The 24,078-nt window shown below is 38.8% G+C and overlaps 1 protein-coding gene across 3 annotated transcripts in view; it reads left to right on the forward strand.

The window, feature by feature from the left end:
- The first annotated feature begins 140 nt into the window (after window positions 1-140).
- The window catches only part of LOC139464960 (transformer-2 protein homolog alpha-like), a 98,707-nt gene continuing 74,769 nt past the window's right edge, over window positions 141-24,078 (forward strand). Inside the window, exons 1-12 of one of the 3 annotated variants that reach the window (XR_011653136.1) lie at window positions 141-207; window positions 2,644-2,798; window positions 3,014-3,088; window positions 4,765-4,794; window positions 5,161-5,221; window positions 6,127-6,255; window positions 6,639-6,698; window positions 7,206-7,447; window positions 8,310-8,354; window positions 8,742-8,765; window positions 9,292-9,395; window positions 9,883-10,820. Coding sequence is in view for 2 of the 3 variants with exons in the window: in XM_071246591.1 (XP_071102692.1) it covers window positions 193-207; window positions 2,644-2,798; window positions 3,014-3,088; window positions 4,765-4,794; window positions 5,161-5,221; window positions 6,127-6,255; window positions 6,639-6,698; window positions 7,206-7,447; window positions 8,310-8,354; window positions 8,742-8,765; window positions 9,292-9,395; window positions 12,486-12,529 (984 nt within the window). In the remaining variant the exon portion in view is untranslated. Of the gene's footprint in view, window positions 208-2,643; window positions 2,799-3,013; window positions 3,089-4,764; window positions 4,795-5,160; window positions 5,222-6,126; window positions 6,256-6,638; window positions 6,699-7,205; window positions 7,448-8,309; window positions 8,355-8,741; window positions 8,766-9,291; window positions 9,396-9,882; window positions 10,821-12,485; window positions 16,221-24,078 lie in introns of those variants that run through there. The other 2 variants (XM_071246591.1, XM_071246592.1) reach the window with 2 other exon arrangements.

Genomic DNA, 24,078 nt, shown 5'->3' on the forward strand with positions numbered 1-24,078 from the left:
ATGAATATACAAGTGAATTATTTCTAAATGGCACACTGCTGGGTGTCAAAGTTCACTAATTATTTCCGTGTTGAGTTCGCATTTTATACCGTCGGCCGGAAGTCTACTGTCTCCCACAATGCACTGTATTTGCAGAAGCGCCATTTGCATCACAGCGTGGTTTATAGCGTGGTCGTGCAAATTACACCGAAAATGAGTGACAAAGAGGTTTGCAAAATGTCTTTCCTGTTTTTATATCATGAATTGGGAGGTTTCCATTTAGATAGCAGTAGCGTGTTACCGCTTTCCAGATAGGTTGTGCGATGTTTAGATTGATATGCTTGCTGGTTGTACCGCGTCGGTATTCCGTCGCTTCATATCCCTGAAAAAAATGGAGGAACAATCAGCCTATTTGTTTCGTTAATATAGGCTGAGAAGACTTACTATTGCTTGAAAATTTGCAGATAGTGTACTTTGTCTCGTTTCAAGGATACCTTTCCCCTCTCATACAATTATTGGGACTTCCGTTGAACCCACTACAACATCGTGCAAATGGCGTTCGTGTAGTCTTTGCTTGAAACAATTGTAAGACGCTTATCGTGTGTTTATCGATAAACCTTATGTCGTTTAGCATGACGCGACCGGGGATCGAATCGCCGATCAGGACAGATGACAGGAGGCTGCCTCGGCCTCATCCTTTGAGCATGATTATGCCATGATAGTATTGTTACAGATCGACTCCAGCATGTATCCCCCCCCAATAAAACAGGTTAATTTGTTTTTGTCTGATCAAAACACATTTGTCAATAGTATACCATGCAAGCTGAATTTTCTCATGTCCTTTAGTGTGTGAGGTGTAAACATCTTGAGATTGCTGAACATACAAATTTATAGTCAAGAATAATACTTCTGAGTACATAAGAGTACACATGATTTACTTAATATGTATGTGCATTTAAAGTGAGGACATCAACCGTTCTGAGGCTTTATAAACAATAGCTGATAATCCACAAGCTTACTTGACACTTGTCCGTGACAGAATTTACTGCTCCAGTTGGGCTCATCATGTGACCAGACTTTTCTCTAATTTGTATACAAACACATTATTCTGAAATCAGAACAGACAGACAAGCCTTTTGTTGTGCTTTACATATTGTTTTGCATTATTATCAGCGTTAGAAATTGGCACTAGTCCTGTAGTCCTTGCCAAACTGTCCACAGCAAGCATAGTCACCTTTTACAGCAAGTATGGATTGCTGAAAACCTATTCTACCTCGTATCTTCACAGGTCACCTTAACCCAACATGCGAAACTGCCCAATAGTTAAGGTGACCTGTGAAGATCGGGGATAGAATAGGTCTTCAGCAACCCATGTTTGCCGTAAAAGGCGTGTGCTTGTTGTAAGAGGAGACTAACGTTATCATGGTTATTGGGTGGTTAGCACCACTGACTTGGTTGATGCATGTCATTGTATCCCAATTGTGTCGATCGATGCTCATCATATCAACCACTGGATTGTCTGGTCCAGACTCAATTATTTACAGACCTCCACTATAAAGCTGGACTATTGCTAAGTGCAGCGTTAAACAACAAACAAACAATAGTTAAGGTATCACAAGCAGTGTTTAAAATATTTTTAGAACCCAGTAAGACAGACGGGCAAGTGTTCTAAGGATAAGTGGACTAAAAATGTTAGTTTTTATCTCTGCTTATATAGACATACTATTACAACTGACAGTGAGGTGCATGATAATATAGCTTTACATGTCAAAGTGGTCATATTGCTAATTCTCTGCAGGTCTTTGATTACAGCATATGGGGGATAAATACTCAAATAGAACTAGTTTTCATGTTTTAAGTAATGGTTATTTAAATATGTAGGCTCATTTAAAATGAAACAGATGAAAAACACATTAATGGACTGTGCAAGATGTGACCGAGTTAGTAGGCTCCCCACAAAGAACTCTGGGTACGAAAGTGATTGGTTCATTCAAACAAGGCATATTTATCTTGTAATCTAGACTTTGATAAAGGAGTTGTGGTTGAAAGATGTGGTAAATTGCATACAGCGTGCAAGGTTTGAGCAGAAGGTACCCTTACTTGTAGTAGATTTCTGGAGGAAATTGAAGACCAGTCAATTTTGCTTACACTACATTAATACACAAAGATGGGATTTCTATATAACACTCTACCATGTCTACATGACGATGATCTAGTTGTTTTCAGTCGAAAATGTTCCATCCTGCCTAGGAAACCACATCATTGTACCATTCATGACTATCAGTCGGGGCTTCCAGATCATTGTTTTTTATGTAACCTGGGTGAATAAGATCCATTGCACTGAATGCCCGAAAAGCACCCATGGTACCATCAGTAAAGATAATCATGTCATGGTACTGCAAACCAGGGGCTTATTGATGGATGAGTAGTCGACCACGCAAGAATATCAGACATCTTGTGTTATTTAATTTATATTTTTTTTCATAGCCCCATGATTCATATTTCTTGTATGAAGCCAGAAAAGCAGTTTTCTAGCTTTTCCGACAGTCCTTTAGTGACACTGTCTGTACTGAAACTGTTGACTTACATTTCTCAAGATTCCCCTCTCAACATGGCCTTTTGACATTGTGTAGACATTGACAAATTGTTCCTTTTATATTTTAGGAAGGGTCTCTACCTGACTCTGATGCGTCTCCAGTACGAGGGTCACCAAAATCAAGGTCAAGGTCTCCCTCACCTGTCACCAGGTCTAGGTCTCGCTCTCTGTCAGCATCCCGTTCAAGGTCAAGAAGCCCCAGGAGACGCCATAAGAGATCAAGGTTTGTAACACAGTCATATGCATTGCCCTATTCAGATTTGTTAATTTTCTTGAACATTGACTGATTGTCATCCGAATGTCCGGAAGATATTGTAAAAATTGGGCATTGGTCATTTTGTTTGTTTCTTATAGTCAATTTCATTAGAATGATCTTACCTATTTCCTTGACTAAACCATTCTCTACGGAGTGTCTTAATGTATGTTGTCTGATTTTAGGTCCCGCAGTCGAGGACATCGTTATTCCCGCTCAAGATCACGAAGCCCATACCAAAGACGACGTCATAGAGATAGGTGTGTTTCCTTGTGTGACCTGACTGTCATTTAGCAATTTTAGCCAATTTGCCTGATAAACCTACCTTAACTTATAATCTTAATTTTAATTCCAAGCATTTCAAAGTATCCTATATACATTATATATTAACTTTCATCCACACATACACACACCTAATTTCAACTTGAAACAGGCACACTAAGTTACAATGATAATATAATTATACACTCTGTGACTGTAACAATTTGACTAATCTTCTCTTCATCCATTTGTGATACACAACAATAACATTTGGCCTTGTTTTCAAACAAACACCAGAAAGTGCATACGGTACAGGATGATGCTTACAAAACAATTACCCTACCTCCCTTCCCTTGTTTTTATCGCACCTGTACATTGTAGCTAGAACATAATAAACTCTTATTGTTATTGCAGAGCTACAGATAGCAGCGTTTTTACGTAAAATCCACCCCCCCCCCAAGAAATATTCAAAACCCAATAACCTTCAATTAACTTGCATTAAATAAAAACTAATATGTATAAACAGCTCGCGAAAATACCAATGAAGCTTTTTCAGCATGCATACAAAGGAACTAATTTCTGTAACACAATTACGAGCTAATATATTTTCCGAGTCCAGCATATATATTTAGAACAGTTATATACATTTAAAACATTATTTCATTTTTTTAAATCTTATAATGTTGGGAAAATCCCAATATAGTGATGAATAGATAAGTGAAAAAAATATTGGTTACCCAATGAAAAATGTAATAACCCAATTGAAATAGAAACCCTAGAGTTTAAAACTGAATTGTGCCAAAAGTTATCTGGAGCTTTGTTATTATTGCTGATTAGTGTCTTATATCAATAAATCCCGTCAAGTGTGGCAAGGTTTGGAAAGCGCTGGACCGATTATATTTCGCATGTATACTCGGTTGCCTGCTTGTACAATGGGAACCCATTCCAGCTCCCTTGCTTCGTGGATGGACACACTTGCATACAGCTCATGGTTTTTGCTGCTGCTGCTGTTGGGAGTTATCTCCCTTTCCTTGGTCAAGCACCGTCTCTGCCTTCCCCACCTGGGCCCACTTGCACAAAGCGATCTTAGCGCAGCGACTATTGTAAGTCTATGTTCAAGTATTGGGGTTACGATCAGCTTGGCGCGAAGATCACTTAGTGTAAATGGGCCCTGGCATTTTGTTTCCTAACATTCTTTTCTGTTATTATTCTGTTCCATAGTACATGACAGGTCAGCTGATAACATTGTATCTTAATCTAGCACATCCAAATTTTGTAATATCACGTTGATAACATACTAAGTGAATTAATTTAGCTAAATACATCTTCAACCTGTGAAGATCTGGGGTAGAATAGGCGACTATGCTTGTCATAAGTGGTGACTAACGTGATCAGTTGATTAGGCTCGCTGACTTGGTTGATGCATGTCATCTTATCCCATTTGCGTGGGTCAATGCTCATGATGTCAATCATTGGATTGTCTGGTCCAGACTTGATAATTTACAGACCGCTGTCATATAGCTTGAATATTGCTGATTGCAGCGTTAAACAAAAAACAAACAAGTTATGATCATCTGCTTGTTGCCTTCATTGGAGATATGTTGACTTTTATTAAAGGGTTCGAATGGCACTTCTATTTGATGCAATATTGAAACTTTGAGATTCTGTGTTTCAGCCACGGAGGAGAACGTTCAAGTGGACGAAGGTATGTTTGAGAATTGTTGTTTTGTAACTGAACTGGTTGTAAAGATGTTGCAGTGACCATGGTGACAGTGTTTATCTGCATCACAACTGTATTTCTAATCACTAGTTTTGACCAGAATAATGGTACGTTTGCAGTTTACCACTTGGGACGAGGAAGACTTAAATAATTTGCAAGAGCTGAAAATAGCAGTGACAATGATGCATCAACATACACTTTTTCAGTTTTATTTTACTTCTCGTAATTAGATTGGTCATTTTGTTTGTATATAATATATAACATCCATGGCCATAAACGAGGTTATATTCAAAGTTAACTGACATTGCTGGATCTGTTGACCCCTTGTATACACATCCTTGTCAATTCCAGGCGTCATCGCAGTCATAGCCGATCACCAATGTCATCACGGAGAAGACACCAAGGGAATAGGGTAAGTGTTTTTTTTAAATTTCAACAATAGATCACTGTTCTTTCTGGTCCAGACTGGATAATTTCCACCATTATTACAGTCCGGTGGTAACATCAAAATGAGTTGTATGATGTCAATATTGACAATGCGGTGTAAAACGAAACCTTGTAAAGCTTGCCTGGTTTTCTTTAGAGATGTCTTATATATGTCTTGTTATATGTTTGAGTGAAGTATTACGGTGTAAAAAAAATTTGGAACATAAATAGCAACACTATGTTTAATGGTTGTCGCTTTTTCTGAATACATATTGATAACCCACTCAAATTATTATCCCCCGCCCAGCGAAGTTGGAGGGGGATATAGAAACGGGCTTCGTCCGTCACGTTTCGTTTCCGGGACATAACCCATAAACCGTTCAATATTTTTTCATCAAACTTTGCAGGTCTGTCAGGTACACGCTGAACTGGTGCCTTTTGCTATTTAGAAATTTTAGAAATATTTATTTTTTACGTTTCCATGGCAACAAGATGGACTTATGTTCCAAACTCTTCTTTCTTTTAACAATTTCCATGACAAGTTCCACCTCGGTTAAAAAAGGTTAGGGTTTGTTTAGATTTAATTATGTCATAAATTCTGCAACATGGGCGGGGGATATAGCCACGTTAGTGGCAAACTCTTGTTGGTTTTGTTATTATCATACAGTTTGTGTTTTATGCAATCATAGTACAAATGAGAAAAAACACTGTTTTCAATGTGGAACTAGGGCATCTGTAGATATAGGTGCTCTGAATTAATCATTTGAAACGTTGTGCTGCACATTCGAGTGCAAATTGGTCTTTGCATGGTTAAATCTAAAGGTAACCCAGCACAAATAACATTGATGTAGAGCTGCTGATTACTGTCTCCCCTCAATCACTCCTTTGCAGGATGACCCTGAGCCAACAAGATGTCTGGGTGTATTTGGTCTGAGTCTGCACACCCAGGAACGAGACCTGCGGGAGGTGTTTGACAGATATGGAAGTGTTGAAGAGGTTCAAGTTGTCTATGACAGACAGGTGAGATCATTCATTCACTACCATGGCAAATGATAATGTGGTGGTTTTGAAATTGGATAGGGACTCTTCAACAATGACAATGCTTCAATCTCACTATTTTAGATATTGATGTGCCCATTCCTTCGCTCGGGTGATAGATTTGAGGTTCTTACAAAATGTGACTTAAACTTGTCAGGTGTCAAAGACTAACAAAACCCTGTGGGATGTTTACAATTGAGATGTCGATAATCTTAATTTGAATGATTTGATATGTTTCATTTAAGCATAACAATGTTTAACATGCATGTCCATTTTCATAGTTTGTGGTATATTAGTTTCTTGCAAGTCTTGCTGAAATACCTGAAAGTTGTCTTTGGTCTTAATCCGATGTTCCTATGCTTCAGAGTGGCAGATCTCGAGGCTTCTCCTTTGTGTACTTCAAAAGTGTGAACGATGCTATTGAGGTAGTCATAGTCAGCTTATTTAAGAATATTTTCTACAAGCTTGTTACAGTGCAGAACAGAAAGTTGATGTAGTATTGCGTGACTTGTAAACATGCCATCCGACTCGGTGGTACCTTTAAACATGTTAAAACAGTTCTTGAATGACAAAGTAGTAACAGATTTTCTGCACAGTACAGGCAGCTGGCTTATGCTATCAATATTTATAATATGTATGTTCTTTTCTCAAAATTAATATGCTTTACAAGGCTAAATCCACATCAATGTCATGTGTGATTATATAACAAGGATTGGAAGATATATGGATTTATTTCCAGCATGACTCTAGGTAACAACTGTTTTGAAAGTCTTGGGCTTCTCCCATGGACAGTTATTATAAAGTCTTCAACATTTCACTAACAATCGACTGTTAGTACTATCAGACAAAAATGTGATAAGTGATTCTAAAATGATTTCTTCGATCACCAACTCCGAGGGACATAACCTTACCATTGACTTGTACTGCTCTAGGCCAAAGACCGATGCACAGGAATGGAAATAGATGGACGCCGTATCCGAGTGGATTATTCTATCACTGAACGTGCCCATACCCCAACTCCCGGCATCTACTTAGGCAAACCCACAACCAGAGGGGAGAGAGAGAGGGAACGAGGAGGTGGTGGTGGTGGAGGAGGAGGAGGGGGAGGAGGAGGAGACCGGTACGAAAGAAGTGAACGCAGTGAAAGAAGCGATCGCGGTGACAGATATGACAGGTGAGTGATCTGTATGGTATTTGTTCTTTGCAAGTAGTGGAGATGTTTAAAGATGTGACACTGGTTAGGTTTAAGTTGGTAGCAGATCAGCATAAGTGTAGGAACATGGTGAAATCTGTTTCCCTGCTATGAATTTATATTTCTTTATACTTCCTAGAGGCATCGGATAGATATGCAAATAAGGTAACCTTTCAAAAGTCTGGTTAGGATGTGTAGCCTTATGGTTATAGTGTTGGCTATATAGATGGTCGAGGTTTGACTTCCCACATGGAAATAATGAGTAATTATACTTGTTGTCCCCTTCAGGGATTAGGGGTGGTCGGGTAGCCTAGTGGTTAAGTTAAAGAGTTCGCTCGTCATACCAAAGACCCGGGTTTGATTCCCGACATGGGTTCAATGTGTGAAGCCCATTTCTGGTGTCCCCCGCCGTGATATTGCTGGAATATTGCTAAAAGTGGTGTAAAACCATACTCACTCACTTCAGGGATGTTGCTGGATAATGCAGAGATATAAGCACCAGCTAAAATATTTTCATTCACATAACAGCATAATGCCTAATACAACCTCTGCCTAATAAATATATTGAATCTTTTCAAAGCTATTGACAATGATGCTTTGATGAAATGAATCGGGTTTGAATGTTTGTTTTGGTCCTTGTCATCACCAGCATATCAAAAAGCTTTATTAACATTTACTTGATCTGGATTTGTGTATTGAAAGTTTAAAAACTTTATCTCATCACTAATTTCATCAATAACATATTGGCAATGTATTTAATCAGAAACACTGGGCAGATTGCTTCAGACGACGGACCAACATTTTCCTTTTGTTATTAAAAACTAACACATTTTTTCCAAAATAGAAATGGACAGAACAGTCATGGAGGCAGTTCTTATGGATACAGCAAGTTAGTACACAATGAAAGAATCCTGAATGGAGATTACCTCCCCTGTAATGTTTAATTTTGGAATTTTAGCTACACCTTTGTGGCTGCATACGAATCAATGGAATTGATTAATACAAAGTAATACTTAATTGACTTCATAGCAGAAGAAAGATACATTTATAGCTTAAAACATACAGCTGTGTCTTAGAAGCAAGTAATTTTTAGCTCATGCATGTATGGTTTGGTAGCAGCTATGGCTATGTAACAATTCCTACGCGTTCATAAACAATTCTGACCTTGTATATCATATGTGGCACCCTATTGCTTTTGGGGGTTCACTCACTTTTTTTCAAGACAGTTTCTAATTTCTATTTAATTATTGGTAAATGTCTGCATATTTTTTTTCAGGCACTACTCTGATGACAGATACAAGTAAGTCTTGATTTGGCATAAAGTTTGCACAGGCAGTGAAGGGGTCTTGGGTGCCCCAGTTCGCTGTGCAGAGTTGTATCCCTTGGGCATGCAAAAACCGATGTGTGTGAGGATCCTGGTTCTTGGTTTGTTGGCACCATACCTGTGCTTGTGGGTTTCACCAAAGTGGTAAACGTCTCAAGATCTGTATCACTTCGGATTTTCCTCCAACATCTGAATCCCACATTAGAATCGCCACTTCATCCTGAAACATTTGTGAGATTAGATGGAGCTTAGTTACATATATCTACCAACATGTGATACAAGCTGGTGATTAGGTGTTTAGCCAACTCTATGAATACACATGACTTCACACAGTTCCATTTTTTATCTCGAGACTTAAGTTACCTATGTCACAATTTTACCTTTTCAAATTTCTTCAATATTTTCTTAAGAAAAAAGATGTTAAGATAGTTGGTATTTTTGTCAGTGAGAATTTACAGTAACTGTTATGTTTTAGTAACTTATTAACATTTTCCCTTTCCAGTCGCTATAGATCACCTTCTCCATATCGGAGAAGATCGCCTTCCCCTTACTACGGTCGCCGACGATCACGATCCCGGTCCAGATCTAGGTCCTACACCCCTCCACGTAAGTATAACTTCTGATGTGTTTGTGAACATCTATAGAACAGAAGACAGCTATGTAATGTGGTTATCCTTTTGAAGAGACTTTATGTGATGAATATCACAAATAAGATTCATATGCACAGCCACTGTGATTGACTTTTTTTATGAAAACTTTCTAAAACCTGTATATGGTTTTTATTTGCTCTATATATCTGCCAGACATGGAATTTTGACATTTATGATACAACCACTAGTATGTATAAGTCATACTTTCAAGATTCTCTCACCAGCTACCTTCTCACCTTACTTGCCATTGCGTCAGTACTAAGATTAAGTTTCCAAGCCACTGTAAGAATTCCAGATATTGTCCGTGTCCGAAATGTGGCATCAGTTTCCTTCCATCTGTCCTTATGTTTATATAGGCGTAGTATCTACAGCACATAGTTATTATGTTATGTTTTGATTATTGCACTGTCAACATGTTTCTTTCCCTCTCTTCCCCGTTCTAGGTCGCTATTAAGGAAAGCTGATCATCCGTACCATGTGACCCAAACATTTCATTTATCATGTTCCGTGTTACACTTTTAGATATTGTGTTGTTAGGGATTGTAGGAATGGGATTGTATATCTTGTACAACACATGCAGTTTAGTGTTTTGCTATGTATTAGTGTGCGACATTAGCGATAGACCAATAACCAGGGTCTTCAGTGATTTGTGCTGTTAGAAGAAAGATTGGAAAGATCCAGGTCAATTTTCAGTGACATTTAAATCAGATTCTTAGCTCTGACGTCATACCTCTCTGCTTGAAGATCTTATGACACCTCCATGGATGGGTGCATCTGGTGAACTGTAAGCGAACACCGCATTACAATTGGCCTATAGTCCAAGCCAAACTGCCCAATGGTAAAGGTATCATAAGGACTAGTAGAAATTTGCCCTTTTTAAGGGTTTTGCTATATGTTATCATTATAAGTGACTAGTGGATGAAAACTGTTAGTTTCTAACCCTGGAACATTGGCAACCCAAACCTTGAGTTCCATAGCCAATTTCTTAAAAAAAATCTGTCTTCACTTCTTTCCTACCTGGATCTGGACATTTCGAATAGTCCAAGACAAAGCCCTCACAGAACACGGATATTCCTCTTTGGGTGGATATGCCATGGTGATGTGTTTTAAAGTGTATAATATCCACCTATAATGTTTTGGTCTTTCGGTGCTTATGGAAAATCAGATATGCAGGCCTAAATGTTTTGCTCTCTCATAAAAAAATTTGAAGCTTCTACGCTGATCATGGCTCAGTCGAATTCATTTGAAATTACCTATTGAGTTTTTCTAAGATGTGTTTCACGGAAAAGGTGAAAGATTAGATTTTAAGGATATTGGTCAGTTTTCTTATTGGTTTTCATCTTATCTCGGACTGTTTTTTTATGACTTGTCTCAAAAGAGTGTTATATATACTACTCAAAAGAAGTTAAAGAAAACATGGTGTTTTCAAATGACTATGGTTGAACTGACATGAAAAATTACTATATACATATATGAAAAATTGTGGTCTTTAACTTCTTTTGAGTAGTGTATATATAACTAACTTGTAGCTTACATCAAGTTCTAGCAAAGGTGGTCAGTTAATGCTGCTGAGTCGATCATTGAATGAGTGGGTTTTCAAGCTTTGCTCTGGGGCTGTAGCCTGTTGTAGGGAATCCTAATCTCGCACACTGTTATGTATCACTGTCAATTTAAAGAGGATATTTTTCAATCCACATCAGGAAAAATTGGATTGTTTCATTTTATGTAATCTTGCACATTGTTCGGACATAAATAATCTTCATGATTTGAGCTGTAGTGTTTTAATGTTAAATGTGGTGAGTACAAAAATGACTTTGGAATTGCCAGATGTGATAACGAAATCAGGTTATTTTTGTTTTATTGCACTCATTGTAATTAATGTTTTCATGTCCCAAACAATGTGTAAGGTCCACATTCTTAATATTCCATCTTGACTATTTCCATGTCCAAACTAACGTTATCACTTGTGAAGTGTTAATTAATGATGGTTTTAAAAGTGGAGATTGTCTTTGTGACATTCCACAATGTGAGATTACAATGTTTTCTTGTGTTTTGAAGACAATCACATGTAACCTGTTAGATTGTTAGGTCAATCCCAGCTGTTTTATTGTCATTAAAGTTTTGATAACCATGATCAGGATTTCAGCTGTAACCAGGCAATAGGCAAATATGCTATTAAGGAGAAATGAAAGAATGCCGAAATTGTTTCATATGACTAGAGAGAAACTGGTATGACAGACTAACTAGTCATATGAAAAAATTGGGTTATCTTTCATTTCGTTTTGAGCAGCATATTTGTCTTCATACAGTGTCTTCCGAATGATTTCCTTTTAGGATTCATATTTAGAAAGAGGCCTGTAATTTGTCATCTATCAATACACACATATTTTACTAAGTGTCAACAGGGATTTATATAGGCTTGTTCAGAGGTAGATATTTGGCCCCAAGTCTGGAACATGTCAGTAAAATTCCAAATTTTGAATTATTATCCTTCCCAATGCCTGTTCAATTTGTTATGGCCTTGTGAGGACTTATGCTTCACTGATAGGGTCGATAAAACATGATAAATTTGGAAAAAGGCTTCAGTGCTTAGTTTTGGATTATATCTATGAATGCAATGCTGCCATTTCCAATATTTCCCCAACGCTTACCAAGTACTTAAATTAGGAGTCCTAGATAAACCTCTGATCTGGTTGTAATGCTTCGATGCCTCAATGACCACTGTTGAACTTGTTGGAACCCTGATCTTGCAGAAGTTATCTAAACTCATATTTTATCATTCAGCTTTTATGCAAGATAGTTCATGACTAATGGAGGAATTTCATTGAAAATGTTTGTACTTTGAAACAGGATCTTGATGCTGTAAACTTGTTGTTTCTCTGTTTATATTATTCCAATGTAGCTCACTTTTCTTACGTGTTAAAGGTAATCACAATATGACATGCTATTTGTTTTGAGTCATAGTGTATTCTATATTTGTAAATAAACTGAAATGCTTCAATTGTCAAAGACCATGTTTTAATTCTGTTTCTTTGTATTACTGAAGGTTTTGAAGAAAGAAACATGAAGTATTTGAAGAATGAAACATGAAGAATAGAAAACTGAAGATAGAATAGCGAAAATTGAAGATATTGAAAATTGAAGATAGGGGGAAGAAAAATGAAGGGTTGAGCCTTGAGGTGATGAGGTGTGCTATTAGGGCAGAGGGGCATGAGAAATAGGAGTTTAGAAGATGGAAGAAAGGTGAAGATAGAATGAGGGCCGGCTAGGCTCATGATTTGGGGGATGGAGAAGAAATACATCCTACCTTGGGTACGAGCTTTCACTCTTACTGTCTGTAATCCTCACTGTCTTCTCTCTCCTAGCCATCTTGAAAGCCTGATACTGCTGCTGACACAATCGAGTTAATTTAGAACTAAGGGAACACTGGTAAGTAATGATACCTAAATAAACCAGTGTTGATTCTTATAGACTTGAAATGTAGCTTGTATAAAACAAGATTTACTCGTCATGGTTCTTTTTAGATCTAAAAGGGCTATTTTGAAAGTGCAAATAAGTAGTATTACATTCTCAGAAACATCACTTAATTTGTTCTGATGTTCAGTATTGCCTTAACAAACATGGATCTTGTGCAGATTCTATATTCAGTAAAACGATGCTGGAAGCAGCAGTATCAGATTTCTACCTCTGTCGCAGACTGTGCTTGTGTAACCTCCTGTGTCTTGTCACTCCTCTTCAACGTACTTTACTGTGGGTTTGAACTAAGTATGGGAAGTAAAAACCTAACACCTGTCTGGCTCAACTTGGTATCTCAATTCTTTTGCAGCATGGGGAAGTACTTGTTGCCCATAGAATCATATTACATCCTTCATAATCTTGAAATTCTTATCTGGAATGAAGCCACCTTTACCCTTCTAATAATGACATGAGCTCAAGAAGAAATAATCCCGAATGAAATCTAGGAAGTCCATATCTCAAAATGTCCTTACTGCAAAGTTAAGCAATTTCTCTTTACTTAAACCTAAATAATGGTATTATAAGCAATGAGATAACAAAAGTAATTTCTCCTTAACCCCAGTATGTCTTTGGGCAATGCTCCAGACATGTGACGATCTAGACCTAAGCAAAGCATCAGTCAGATCTAGGTCTCTTGATTCTTAAACATTTTCATGTAACCTTGGTTGTGTTAAACATAAACTCGTTTCGAAATTTGCAGGTACTTTTACATCCTCTTCCTGAAAAAGATTTCGCAGAAAAACAATGTGTTTGGAGTTGCGTCCCTTTACCTTTGCTTGCTGTGTACCACTGTAGTACCCCTGACACTTTTCATTAACCGCTTGGTTTAGGAAGATGTATTGAAACACAGGAATATGCGCAGGTCAGGGTAAAGTAATGGCAGAGTATTTTCTTGAAGGAAAGGTTATGAATTTGGATTTTGATAGAGTAAATTTGAAGTTTTAGTGTAAACTTTAAGAGTAACTGTACACAGGGTAACTTTTAAAAAAATGCGAAAAACTCTTAAATATTTTAGGAGAAACGGTTACAGACGATGCAGTGATTGTTCAGTCTGAATATTTTCTTAACTTTTCTAATGCATGTTATTGTTTAATCCCAAATGTAGGTTGACATCAGGAAACTTTGAGAAATCTGCCTACTCATGTAAGGTAGTTCTTAGAAACAATGGGACAAAATTGAGGAATAGTGAATGAACTTGTTTCTTTCTTCATCAGTTTAAAGGGTTGAGTTTTTTTTATGAAAGACTCTCCGGACATCATCACACATCATTGTGGCTACCCTGATCGTACAGGGATTCATCTGGTTGTGGTGGTGGGGGCAGACTTGTTGGCTCATGCTGAAACCCAGAGTTTCTACATTTGTGGTGTACCCTGTTATGATATTGCCCCACGTGACATAAAACCCAACTCAGTCACTTTATCTAGATTCGCAAGAACCGATAGTAAGTCTCCAACACAAATATCTAGTGATTTTCATTTCTCAATTCGAGGATGAGAAGTGCAGTTTTTCAGTCAATTTGTCTCTCAGATATCTCAACTCATACTGAAATTGATATTTAGAGGAACAGCTCTGTTGTTTACCCTTTCGTCAGGACTTACGACACAAGAAATGTCATAATGTTTGGCATACAAGTGCATTTAAACTTCACATTAAAAACTCTATCACTCTGGAACAATTTGGCACTTAACATCCTCTTTTATATTGAGAGGCAGTGGGACAGCTCTGTAGTCAAAGCATTTGCTTGTTAGTTGAAGTAAAGTTCAAATACCTGTTCTTAGAGTGGGAAAATGTTAAGGTTTTTGTTCACTGGATCAATTTTGCAATGGGTGAATGGTATATCTTTGTTACGCTCCAAGCAATTGTTTGTGCTGGAAGAAGGAAGCATATGTGCGGAGTCCTATTGTTTATTGCTGGCAAATGTTTTGTGCAGGGTTTAAGGCATCTCAAACTAACTTTTATCAAATTTCATCTGGGGGCACGTGTGGCCCAGTCGTCTAAGGCGCCGCGATTCCCTGTGCAGAGTTGCGTCCCTTGGGCACGCCAGAAACCTATGATTTTGGGTTCGAATCCCGGTTCGCCCCGATTATGTTTCTTGGTTTGTCAGCACCATACCCGTGCTCGTGGGTTTCACTGAAGTGGCAAACGTCTGAGACCTGCATCACTTCAGGCTTTCCTCCCACATTAAGCTGACACGCCGTGATATAACTGGAATAATGTTGAAAGCGGCGTTAAACCCAACTCACTCACTCACTCAAATTTCATCTTATAAATGTTCAGGATTTGAGTTAAAAATATCCAAAATGCTACTTGGTAAGTGTGAGGTTGCAGTTTCTATAAATTTGTATCAAAATGTATCTTGTAACTGTTTAAGTATTTACATTTATTAATTAAAAGGATTTAGTTTTCAAATTAATTTCAGAACATCCAAAATTTATTACTGATCAGCATGAACTATTTTGCTTTCTTTTCAACATTGCAATATTAGCATCAGTACAGCATTTGTGATTACACAGTACAGCATACATTGCTGCCCCTGTGTTTCCTTGTACATACAGTAGCTGCACTTGAAATCTGGGTTGAATGCACCTCTAGTAGATGCACATGCATGCACTTTGTTTCAGCTGATGATGGTAAGTAATCAATGGCTGCACAACCTCTGGGGCTGTAACTAGATCGTATGTTCAGGTTCAAATAGCATTTGGCTTACCTTTCGTTCCTGTCTTTATGGAAAACCTATGACAGTTATTTATCCAGTTACACAAGAAATTTCAGTATTCATTCAGTGAGTATTGATAATAATCCTTCTGATTTTTGTCTGAATTTGGATCTATTGGTCTTCATCAAATTTTATTCTGACATCAAGAATGTGTCGGGAATTGGATGAATAGAATGTTCATTTTCAGCTGCTGTTGGTTTAAAAGTAAGTATGGTAAATATATGGAAGAGGGACCAAAAAGAAGACCAGTTACAGCCTGGAGAAGGCACCTGGACGGATGCAGACACTGTGGACACCTCCGTGATGGCAGCTACAAGTTATGAAGATAAAACTCGGCAAGGGTTGAAACTATATATTCAAACTGCGGCCTATCTCAAGAACATTTTCCTAAAAGTCAGTCATCTCCAAACAAAAGTTCACAAAAATGCTATCAAGGCTTTCTTTTAGTGCCATTTTTAAATTAATCTTTCTTTATCTTGTGCCCAGTTTGATATACAGAAGTTGTCAGTGACTGGCATCAAGTTGTATGTCATACATGCTCAGACAATAAATGTGATGAAATTGATAGAATTTGTAGAATTTTTCCTTTCACCAAGAGGTATGTGTAAATGTGGCAGTTTCATGCCTGAAGGGCCGATGGGGTGTCATTAATGCATTCTCATCCCGCCAAAGACCCTTGTTCATTTCCCAACATGGGTATAATGTGTGAAGCTCATTTCTTGTGTCCCCTACCATAGGCCACAGGTGGCCCAGTTTATGACAACGCAATTAGTTGTGAAGAGTTGCATCTCTTGTGCACTCCAGAACCCTATGATTGGGTGTTCAGACCCTGGTTAGCCCCGTTTGTTATTTCTACGTTTGTCAGCACCATAGCCGTATTCGTGGTTAAACATCTGAGATCTGCATCACTTTGGACTTTTCTCCCACATTAAGCTGACATGCCCTGATATAACTGGAATAATGTTAAAGCAGCGTGAACACAACTCACTCTTAAAAATATAAGAGTCACATTTGTATTTAAGAATTGAGGGTACATTTTTGTGTTTATCGAAGTATTAACTCAAAAATATATGGAAGTCCATTCTTATGAAGTCAACAATTTTAGACTGCATGTGTAAGCATTGACAAACCTTGAGCATAACACAAGACCAGGAACATCTTTCAGTGCAACAAGCCCCCCCACACCCTTTTCAGCCTAAAAGGAAACGGGGAAGCCTAAAGTGTTTTGTCATTTGTTTTTAACAAATGCAAAAACGATTCCTTGGTTAGCCAATCAAATGCCTTCGAATCACTTTCAATTCATTATATTTTACCTGAATATATTGTTATTTTAATGTTTTTTGGTGACTTGTATACCATTGAAATGGGAAGTACATGTTATTTAGAAATTGATAAAGATGGCCCATGTAAAACGTTACCACTCGAGCCAAGACAAGGTGTCGTTCGTATCCCATGTGTGGATCGATGGACATGACGTCGATCACTGGGTTGTCTGGCCCAGACCCGATTATTTACGGGCGGCGTCATATCTCTGGAATATTGCTGAGTGCGGCGTTAAACAACATACTCGTTAGAACCGTTTTTTTTTCGAAACGAGTGGCTTTTACTCGTTCAGATACCGTAGAAAGTTCACGAGGAACTATATGACGGCGGTCTGTAAATAATCGAGTCTGGTCCAGACAATCCAGCGATTGACATGAGCATCGATCCACGCAATTGGGATACGGTGACATGCATCAACAAAGTCAGCGAGCTGACCACCCGATCCCGTTAGTCGCCTCTTACGACAAGCATGGGTTGCTGAAGACCAATTCTAACCCGGAATCTTCACGGGACCGCCAGGCAGTGAGATAATATGCTTGTGTCAGATCTCAATCGACACTGTTTTACCAAAATAATGGCGCCCGCAGCTGTGTTCCAACATGAGTAATTAAAAAAAAGATTTGCAGCCTTCTAATTCACTGGCGTATTTGTCTTTTCCCTAACGCCAACATACAGTGTCAACAGGCAGTTCAGCATTGCAAGAAAGCACAAAGGCTACTTGACATGTTGTAGTTTGTCATATTTTTAGACTTTACGAAAATGTTGCACTACTAGTAGGTTAATAGTTCATTGTGACTCCCGTAACCGTTTAATCAAGACTGGAAATGCAATGATCACTACAACAAAGGACAAACACCAGCCTTCGTCTACAGTGGCACATGAAGACTTTCAGTGTCCCTACAAAAAAACAAAACAACTGTTGGTAAGCTATTTGAATTTGTATCAAGAAAAATACAACCCAACCTCTTGAGAGCGGACACCTGACAGTGGCGAACCGGGTAATGCAAACATGGGTTAGGTTGACTTTCTGGTGAAGGTGAAGAAGTCTGTCACACATGCAGCCCCAAAAGCTACATTAAAGCGACAAGTCATGTCTAGCGGTTTTCCTTTCAGTCGTAAAACCCCTTTCTTGTCAAGGCAGTGGGTTGTCAAATCCCAGCCTCCACATGGAGAAATCTCACAACGTTGAGATAACCAGGTTTACCTTTAGCGCTAACCGACCTGGTGAGGAAAGCTCCGTACCGAAGTAACGTTGATCCACTTACTGGCACCAGTGTGAGAGGGAAGTACAAGCAGAAACGGAAGTAGGTCTTCACCTTAGATGTGTAGGTCTTCTTAGTGGACATGGCGTATGCTGACCTCTTGTATGGTCAGACTCGCTGACTTGGTTGAAGCATGTAATCGATCCCAATTGGGTGGATCGATGCTCATGATGTCAATCACTGGATTGTCTGGTCCAGACTCGATTATTTACACACCCCCGTCTTATAGCCGGAATATTGCTGAGTGCGGCGTCAAACAACAAACCAACCAACAAAATCCTCAAGACAAACTGATCGAGTTCGGTATTGTTTACATAAGTTTAAAGACAAGTTTTTATCTTTTATCTAAGGTAAACGTTTATTTCAGTGAAAAGAATGCCACCATACATGGAGTTGATGCAAAATGTATTGATTCCAATTGATATCCATATGCCTTTTGATATATAGACCTGATCTTTAGTCATAAATCTTTCAAGCAAATTATTTCTCAAACACTTCCTCAAAGGTTCCATGATAAAATCAATAACAGTTTGATCGACTGAGTGTAATGTCCGTGGATATTTCAACATTTCCTTCTGATTCACACAAACACCCTCAGATGTCTTATTAATCTAGCAGGTGCCAACAAATCCTGGATTCGAAAAAGTAGGATCCATGATGTTTTACTAACACCTCTGAATCCTAGTTTACTTTTTGGTTTATGATACTGATAAAAGCAAAATGAATCCCAAATTACTTGCCATGAGAATGTGAAACATCTGAACAGAGGAGTTGTGCCTCTTTAAAATTAAATTACCTTTGGTTCAGGCATAACCTTGTAAGGCATACAACCTTGCTAAGACGTCCACATTTGGCTATTAATCGGTACCAAAACATGTCTGAAGAACAGCAACTCGTTCACCCAATCAATGATTAAGCACGTCATAATCATTAATAGACCCGTGAAGATCCGGGGTAGAATAGGTCTTAAGCAACCCATGCTTGCCGTGAAAGGCGACTATGCTTGTTGTAAAAGGCGACTAACGGGATCTGGTGGTCAGATTCGTTGACTTGGTTGATGCATGTCATCTATCCCATTTGCGTGGATCGATGCTCGTGATGTCAATCAATGGATTGTCTGGTCCAGACTTCATTATTTACAGACCGCTGTCATATAGCTGGAATATTGCTGAGTGCAGGAAAAAACAACAAACCAACCAACCAAATCCTCAAGACAAACTGATCGAGTTCGGCAATTTTTACATAACATTGGTGACAAGAAGACAACAAGGTATCAATTGCTCAGCCTAATCGATGAACTGAACTGTGAACCAACCAACCAACATTAATTGACTTTAAAAATAACCTTGACACAGATTGATGCCTTCAAAGCGTTACACACAAAATAATAGGGTTTCATGTTGGGACCCGTGATGATTCCGGGGTAGAATCTTCAGCCACACATGCTTGCCGTAAAAGGTGACTATGCTTGACGTTAAAGGCAACTAACGGGATCGAGTGGTCAGGCTCGCTGACTTGATTGATACATGTCATCGACCCCAATTGCTTGGATCGATGCTGATGATGTCAATCACTGGATTGTCTGGTCCAGATTCGATTATTTTACAGACAGCCGTCATATAGCTGGAATATTGCTGAGTGCGGCGTTAAACAACAAACAAACAAACAAACATTAATCTGAGTTCTGATATCCATTGCTTCACCAGTTGGTCAGAAATACGAAGATACAGGTGTAACATGTCAGGAACTCTCCTCCAGAGAGGTACAAAATCAAAGAGGGGAGTGTGGACAAATTTTGTGATTTCTTTCTGGCCAACTCAGTGATCTCCTCTATTGTTCTAGCCCCCTGGTTCACGTCAGTCACTGACCGCTGCAAGGTGGTATCCTGTCTCTCTGAAGCCGAACATTCACACCACAGACAACTGTGTTTACATGAACAGGACGCAATTCCAGAGATCATATTGAGAAATTTCAAATCCCCTCCCATATAAAACTTGATTTGAAAGCATACACCATCAAGATGAATATATAGTCCTTAGCTTCTTCAATAATTTGAGAAAGAGCAATTGAAACACAATCATAAGTTTCCTGGGCAGAAAATACTGCTACCAGATGCTTCCCCTTTACTGAGACAGACAATCCAGTGGTCAATATCATGAGCATCGATCCATGCTATTGAGATACGATGACAGGCATCAACCAAGTCAGCGAGCCTGACCACCCTTAGTCGCCTTTTACGACAAGCATAGTCACCTTTTACGGCAAGCATGGGTTGCTGAAGACCTGTTCTACCCCGGAATCTTCACGGGTTCTTTACTGAAGTACACATCATATCATCTAGTATTGTGAACCCAAAATTAATGAGAGTTCTCCTTCTCCCAAACTATGTTCCATCACCTGTAAGCTTCACACGAATAAGTTTTGTTTGTAAAATGTTGGTGGCGTCATGTTTCATTTCTAGAACTTGTGAAACACAGCTAATGAGTCTTTCTTTCAAAGACTGCTGAACCCCAAAGCTTGGATGTGGTGTGTCATGAAGTAAAACATTTTCGTTGCATTCCATGATTTTTTTTGAGAACCTTGTGTGAACTTGGAAGGGTAGGTACCATCATAGATAGTTCATGGTAAGCCTTGTTTGAAATACCTTCTGAATCTTTCACAAAAACCACTTTGTTCAACTCCATACCACACGCTTTTTAACAATTTTGATTTTAATGTTTTTATGTTGGGTTCAGACACAAATACGTTGAAGGAATAATGTTCCTTCTCCCATGTACCAGGCAGAGCCTTATACTTCTTCCCACCCTTCCGTCTGATTCTATCATGTTTTGAAACAAGCCTTTTCAAATATGAAGCCATTGTAGATGAAATTTTGCCATACTCAACAATACTGCAGTCAATTTGATTTTTTCTGCATTGAACAGTAACTATTTTCATTGCATATATCTGGTAAAAATGTGTTTTTCACCGGTGTTAATCTCTTAAATTCTTGAAGTTTTGATACACTGACATTAAATACATCTGACATGCCAGTCATTCCTGATCTCCTAGTCATGTTATTAAGTGGCATGATTGAGCAGTATGTAACACAATAGAACAGAGACACAATGGTTGGCCAATTCATACCTAAGCTATATAATACAGATACATTCAAAGTTGGTTTGTTGGTTGGTTTGTTGTTTAACGCCGCACTCAGCAATATTCCAGCTATATGACGGCGGCCTGTAAATAATCGAGTCTGGACCAGACAATCCAGTGATTGACATCATGAGCATCGATCCACGCAACTGGAATCGATGAGAACAATAATGTGTTTTGGACAGGCGATAATGTTGAAGTAGTAGATCAATATTAGTACTTAGGTCTGGTTTTTAAACGAACTGGAAATTTCCTAGCAGCCAAGACGTCGTTAGTAGCTCAAGCTAGAAAAGCTATGCATTTATCATATATTAATATATGTAATCTTGACTTACCAACAGACTGCCAGTTTTTATTATTTGATCAAACAACCGTGCCTATGTTAACATATGGTTCCAAAATTTGGGAATTTGGTAAACTAGATATGATAGAAAAGGTTCAAACAGATTTCTTAAAAGATATACTAAGGGTTCGAAAAAGCAATCCCCGCTCTTGTTTTATACGCAGACCTGGGAAGAACCCCTATTACTGGTTTAATTAAACAAATAATGTTGACATATTGGTCTAAGATAATATATAATAAACCAACGAAATTGTGTACTGTTATGTATAATGTATTATTGGCATACTCCTGTAACCATAACTACAGCTGGCTCGAATACGTTAAAGGACGTTTTGATGGATTAGGCCTTAGTTTTATATGAACCCAACAATTCATGCCAAATATAAACTTATTAAAATGATTTATTAAACAACGTATTTTTTTTATCAGTTTAGCCACACTTGGACAAGTTGGATAACCAACTCTCCCAAGGCAGTATTTTACCGAATATTTAAACATAAAATCCAGTTAGAAAATCATCTGCTGTCGCTACCCTTAAGTCTCAGTCTCCCGATTACTACAATAAGATCTACACACCATAGATTACCAATAGGAAAGGGTCGATGGGAAAATATACCGCGGGAGGACAGTGTTTGTAGTCACTGTAATAAACATTGTCTGGTCCAGACTCGATTATTTACAAACCACCTTCATATAGCTGGGTATTGCTGGGTGCGGCGTAAAACAACAACCAATCAACCAAACGATAAGTGGAGTATTTCATGACGAAACAGAATGGATGCTTAATAAGAAACTTTATGAAAACCAAGCATAAGGTTTCTTTTGCCTTCAATTGATTTGTTTGCCTTAAGCCTGAATGCACAAGTAGATTGTTATATAGCTTGGCGTCCGGATGCAGATGCCGCTCTTATTGATGCTTTCACGTGGCCTGGTCTGTTCATTAATTGTATGCAATCCACCTTTCTAAGGTCTCGACCGTGTGAACTAGAAGATCCGGCCAGACAAAGCAGGGGGCATAGTTATACTACCAAAAGGGTAAACTCAATGCTGCTTCCCAGTAGCCCTAAAATGTGTGTGTCAAGCCCGAGAATTCTTCCAAGAGGCGTGAAAACTTGACACCTTTTAATGGACAGCAACGTCTCTTTACGACGTTTCAGAGCTGCCGCTTGCTCCTTCACCAGGTGAATGCTTAGTAATGGCATAGTGAATGAGTGAAATCTAGAAACATAATCAGGGCGAACCGGGATTCGAACCCACAATCATAGGTTTCTGGCGTGCCCAAGGGACGCAACTCTGCACAGCGAATCGCGGCGCCTTAGACGACTGGGCCACCCGTGCCCCCTTGTAATGGCATAGGGTACTAATATATATATATATAGTCGAGATTCGATTATTTACAGAACGCCATATTTCTGGAATATTGCCGAGTGCGGCGTTTAACAACGAACCAACCAAACCTAATTCACGCTCGCATCAATTTCAAGATTTACCATATATTATAGACATTTAAAATGAATTTAGTTTTAAATTGCCAAATGTTCGTGCGACATATTGTATGCACCGGGCATGACCAACCGATTGATGGGACCAGACCAATCTACCACCCTTCTCGGCACAGTAAGGGTCGAAGTGGGGTGTTGGACTAAGGAACACTATTGCTGGCTCCTGCGCCCTCAACCACCAATGGGGATGCTGGGGATACATTCTTCACCGGGTCAACACGAGTTGTTAGTAGTCAGATCTGTACCATGCAATAAGTCATTGATATTATGAGGAACGGTCCACACCTTCCTGGTACAATGACACACTATCAAGTCTCTGAGCTTGACCACCCAATCCATTTAGTCGCCTCTTGCCACATGCATAGGTAGAGTGGAACCACTTGTAACCCTCCGTCTCCAACGGGGTGCGAGGACCGATATCCATGATGTCAATCACTGGATTGTCAGCTCCAGACTCTATTATATACAGACCGTCGTCATATACCTGGAATATTGCTGAGTGTGGCGTAAAACAACAAACAAATAAACAAAACTTATCTATTTTTTGGTACATAGTCATTCTCAGAATGCGTTTTTCAACTGCTCACAAAAGACGTTTTACAGACAAAACAGGAGGTATACAATAAGCGTCTCGGCATCGGAGATACTTAATCTTAACAAAAAAATTCCCCCCCCCCCCCCCCCCCCCCCCCCACCCGACAAAAGATAAATAGAATACAAGTAAACCAATTCTCACAAGCACGTCTACAGTAACGAATGCCTTTCAAGTTTAACCTTAGAGCGTAGCGGGTCGCAGCGGTGGATGTCTGATATATGATTAAAGACCTCTTGTCAACGTG

Source organism: Haliotis cracherodii, unplaced genomic scaffold, assembly GCF_022045235.1.
Source record: "Haliotis cracherodii isolate W230 unplaced genomic scaffold, xgHalCrac1.p SCAF_17, whole genome shotgun sequence".
Classification (NCBI taxonomy): Eukaryota; Metazoa; Mollusca; class Gastropoda; order Lepetellida; family Haliotidae; genus Haliotis; species Haliotis cracherodii.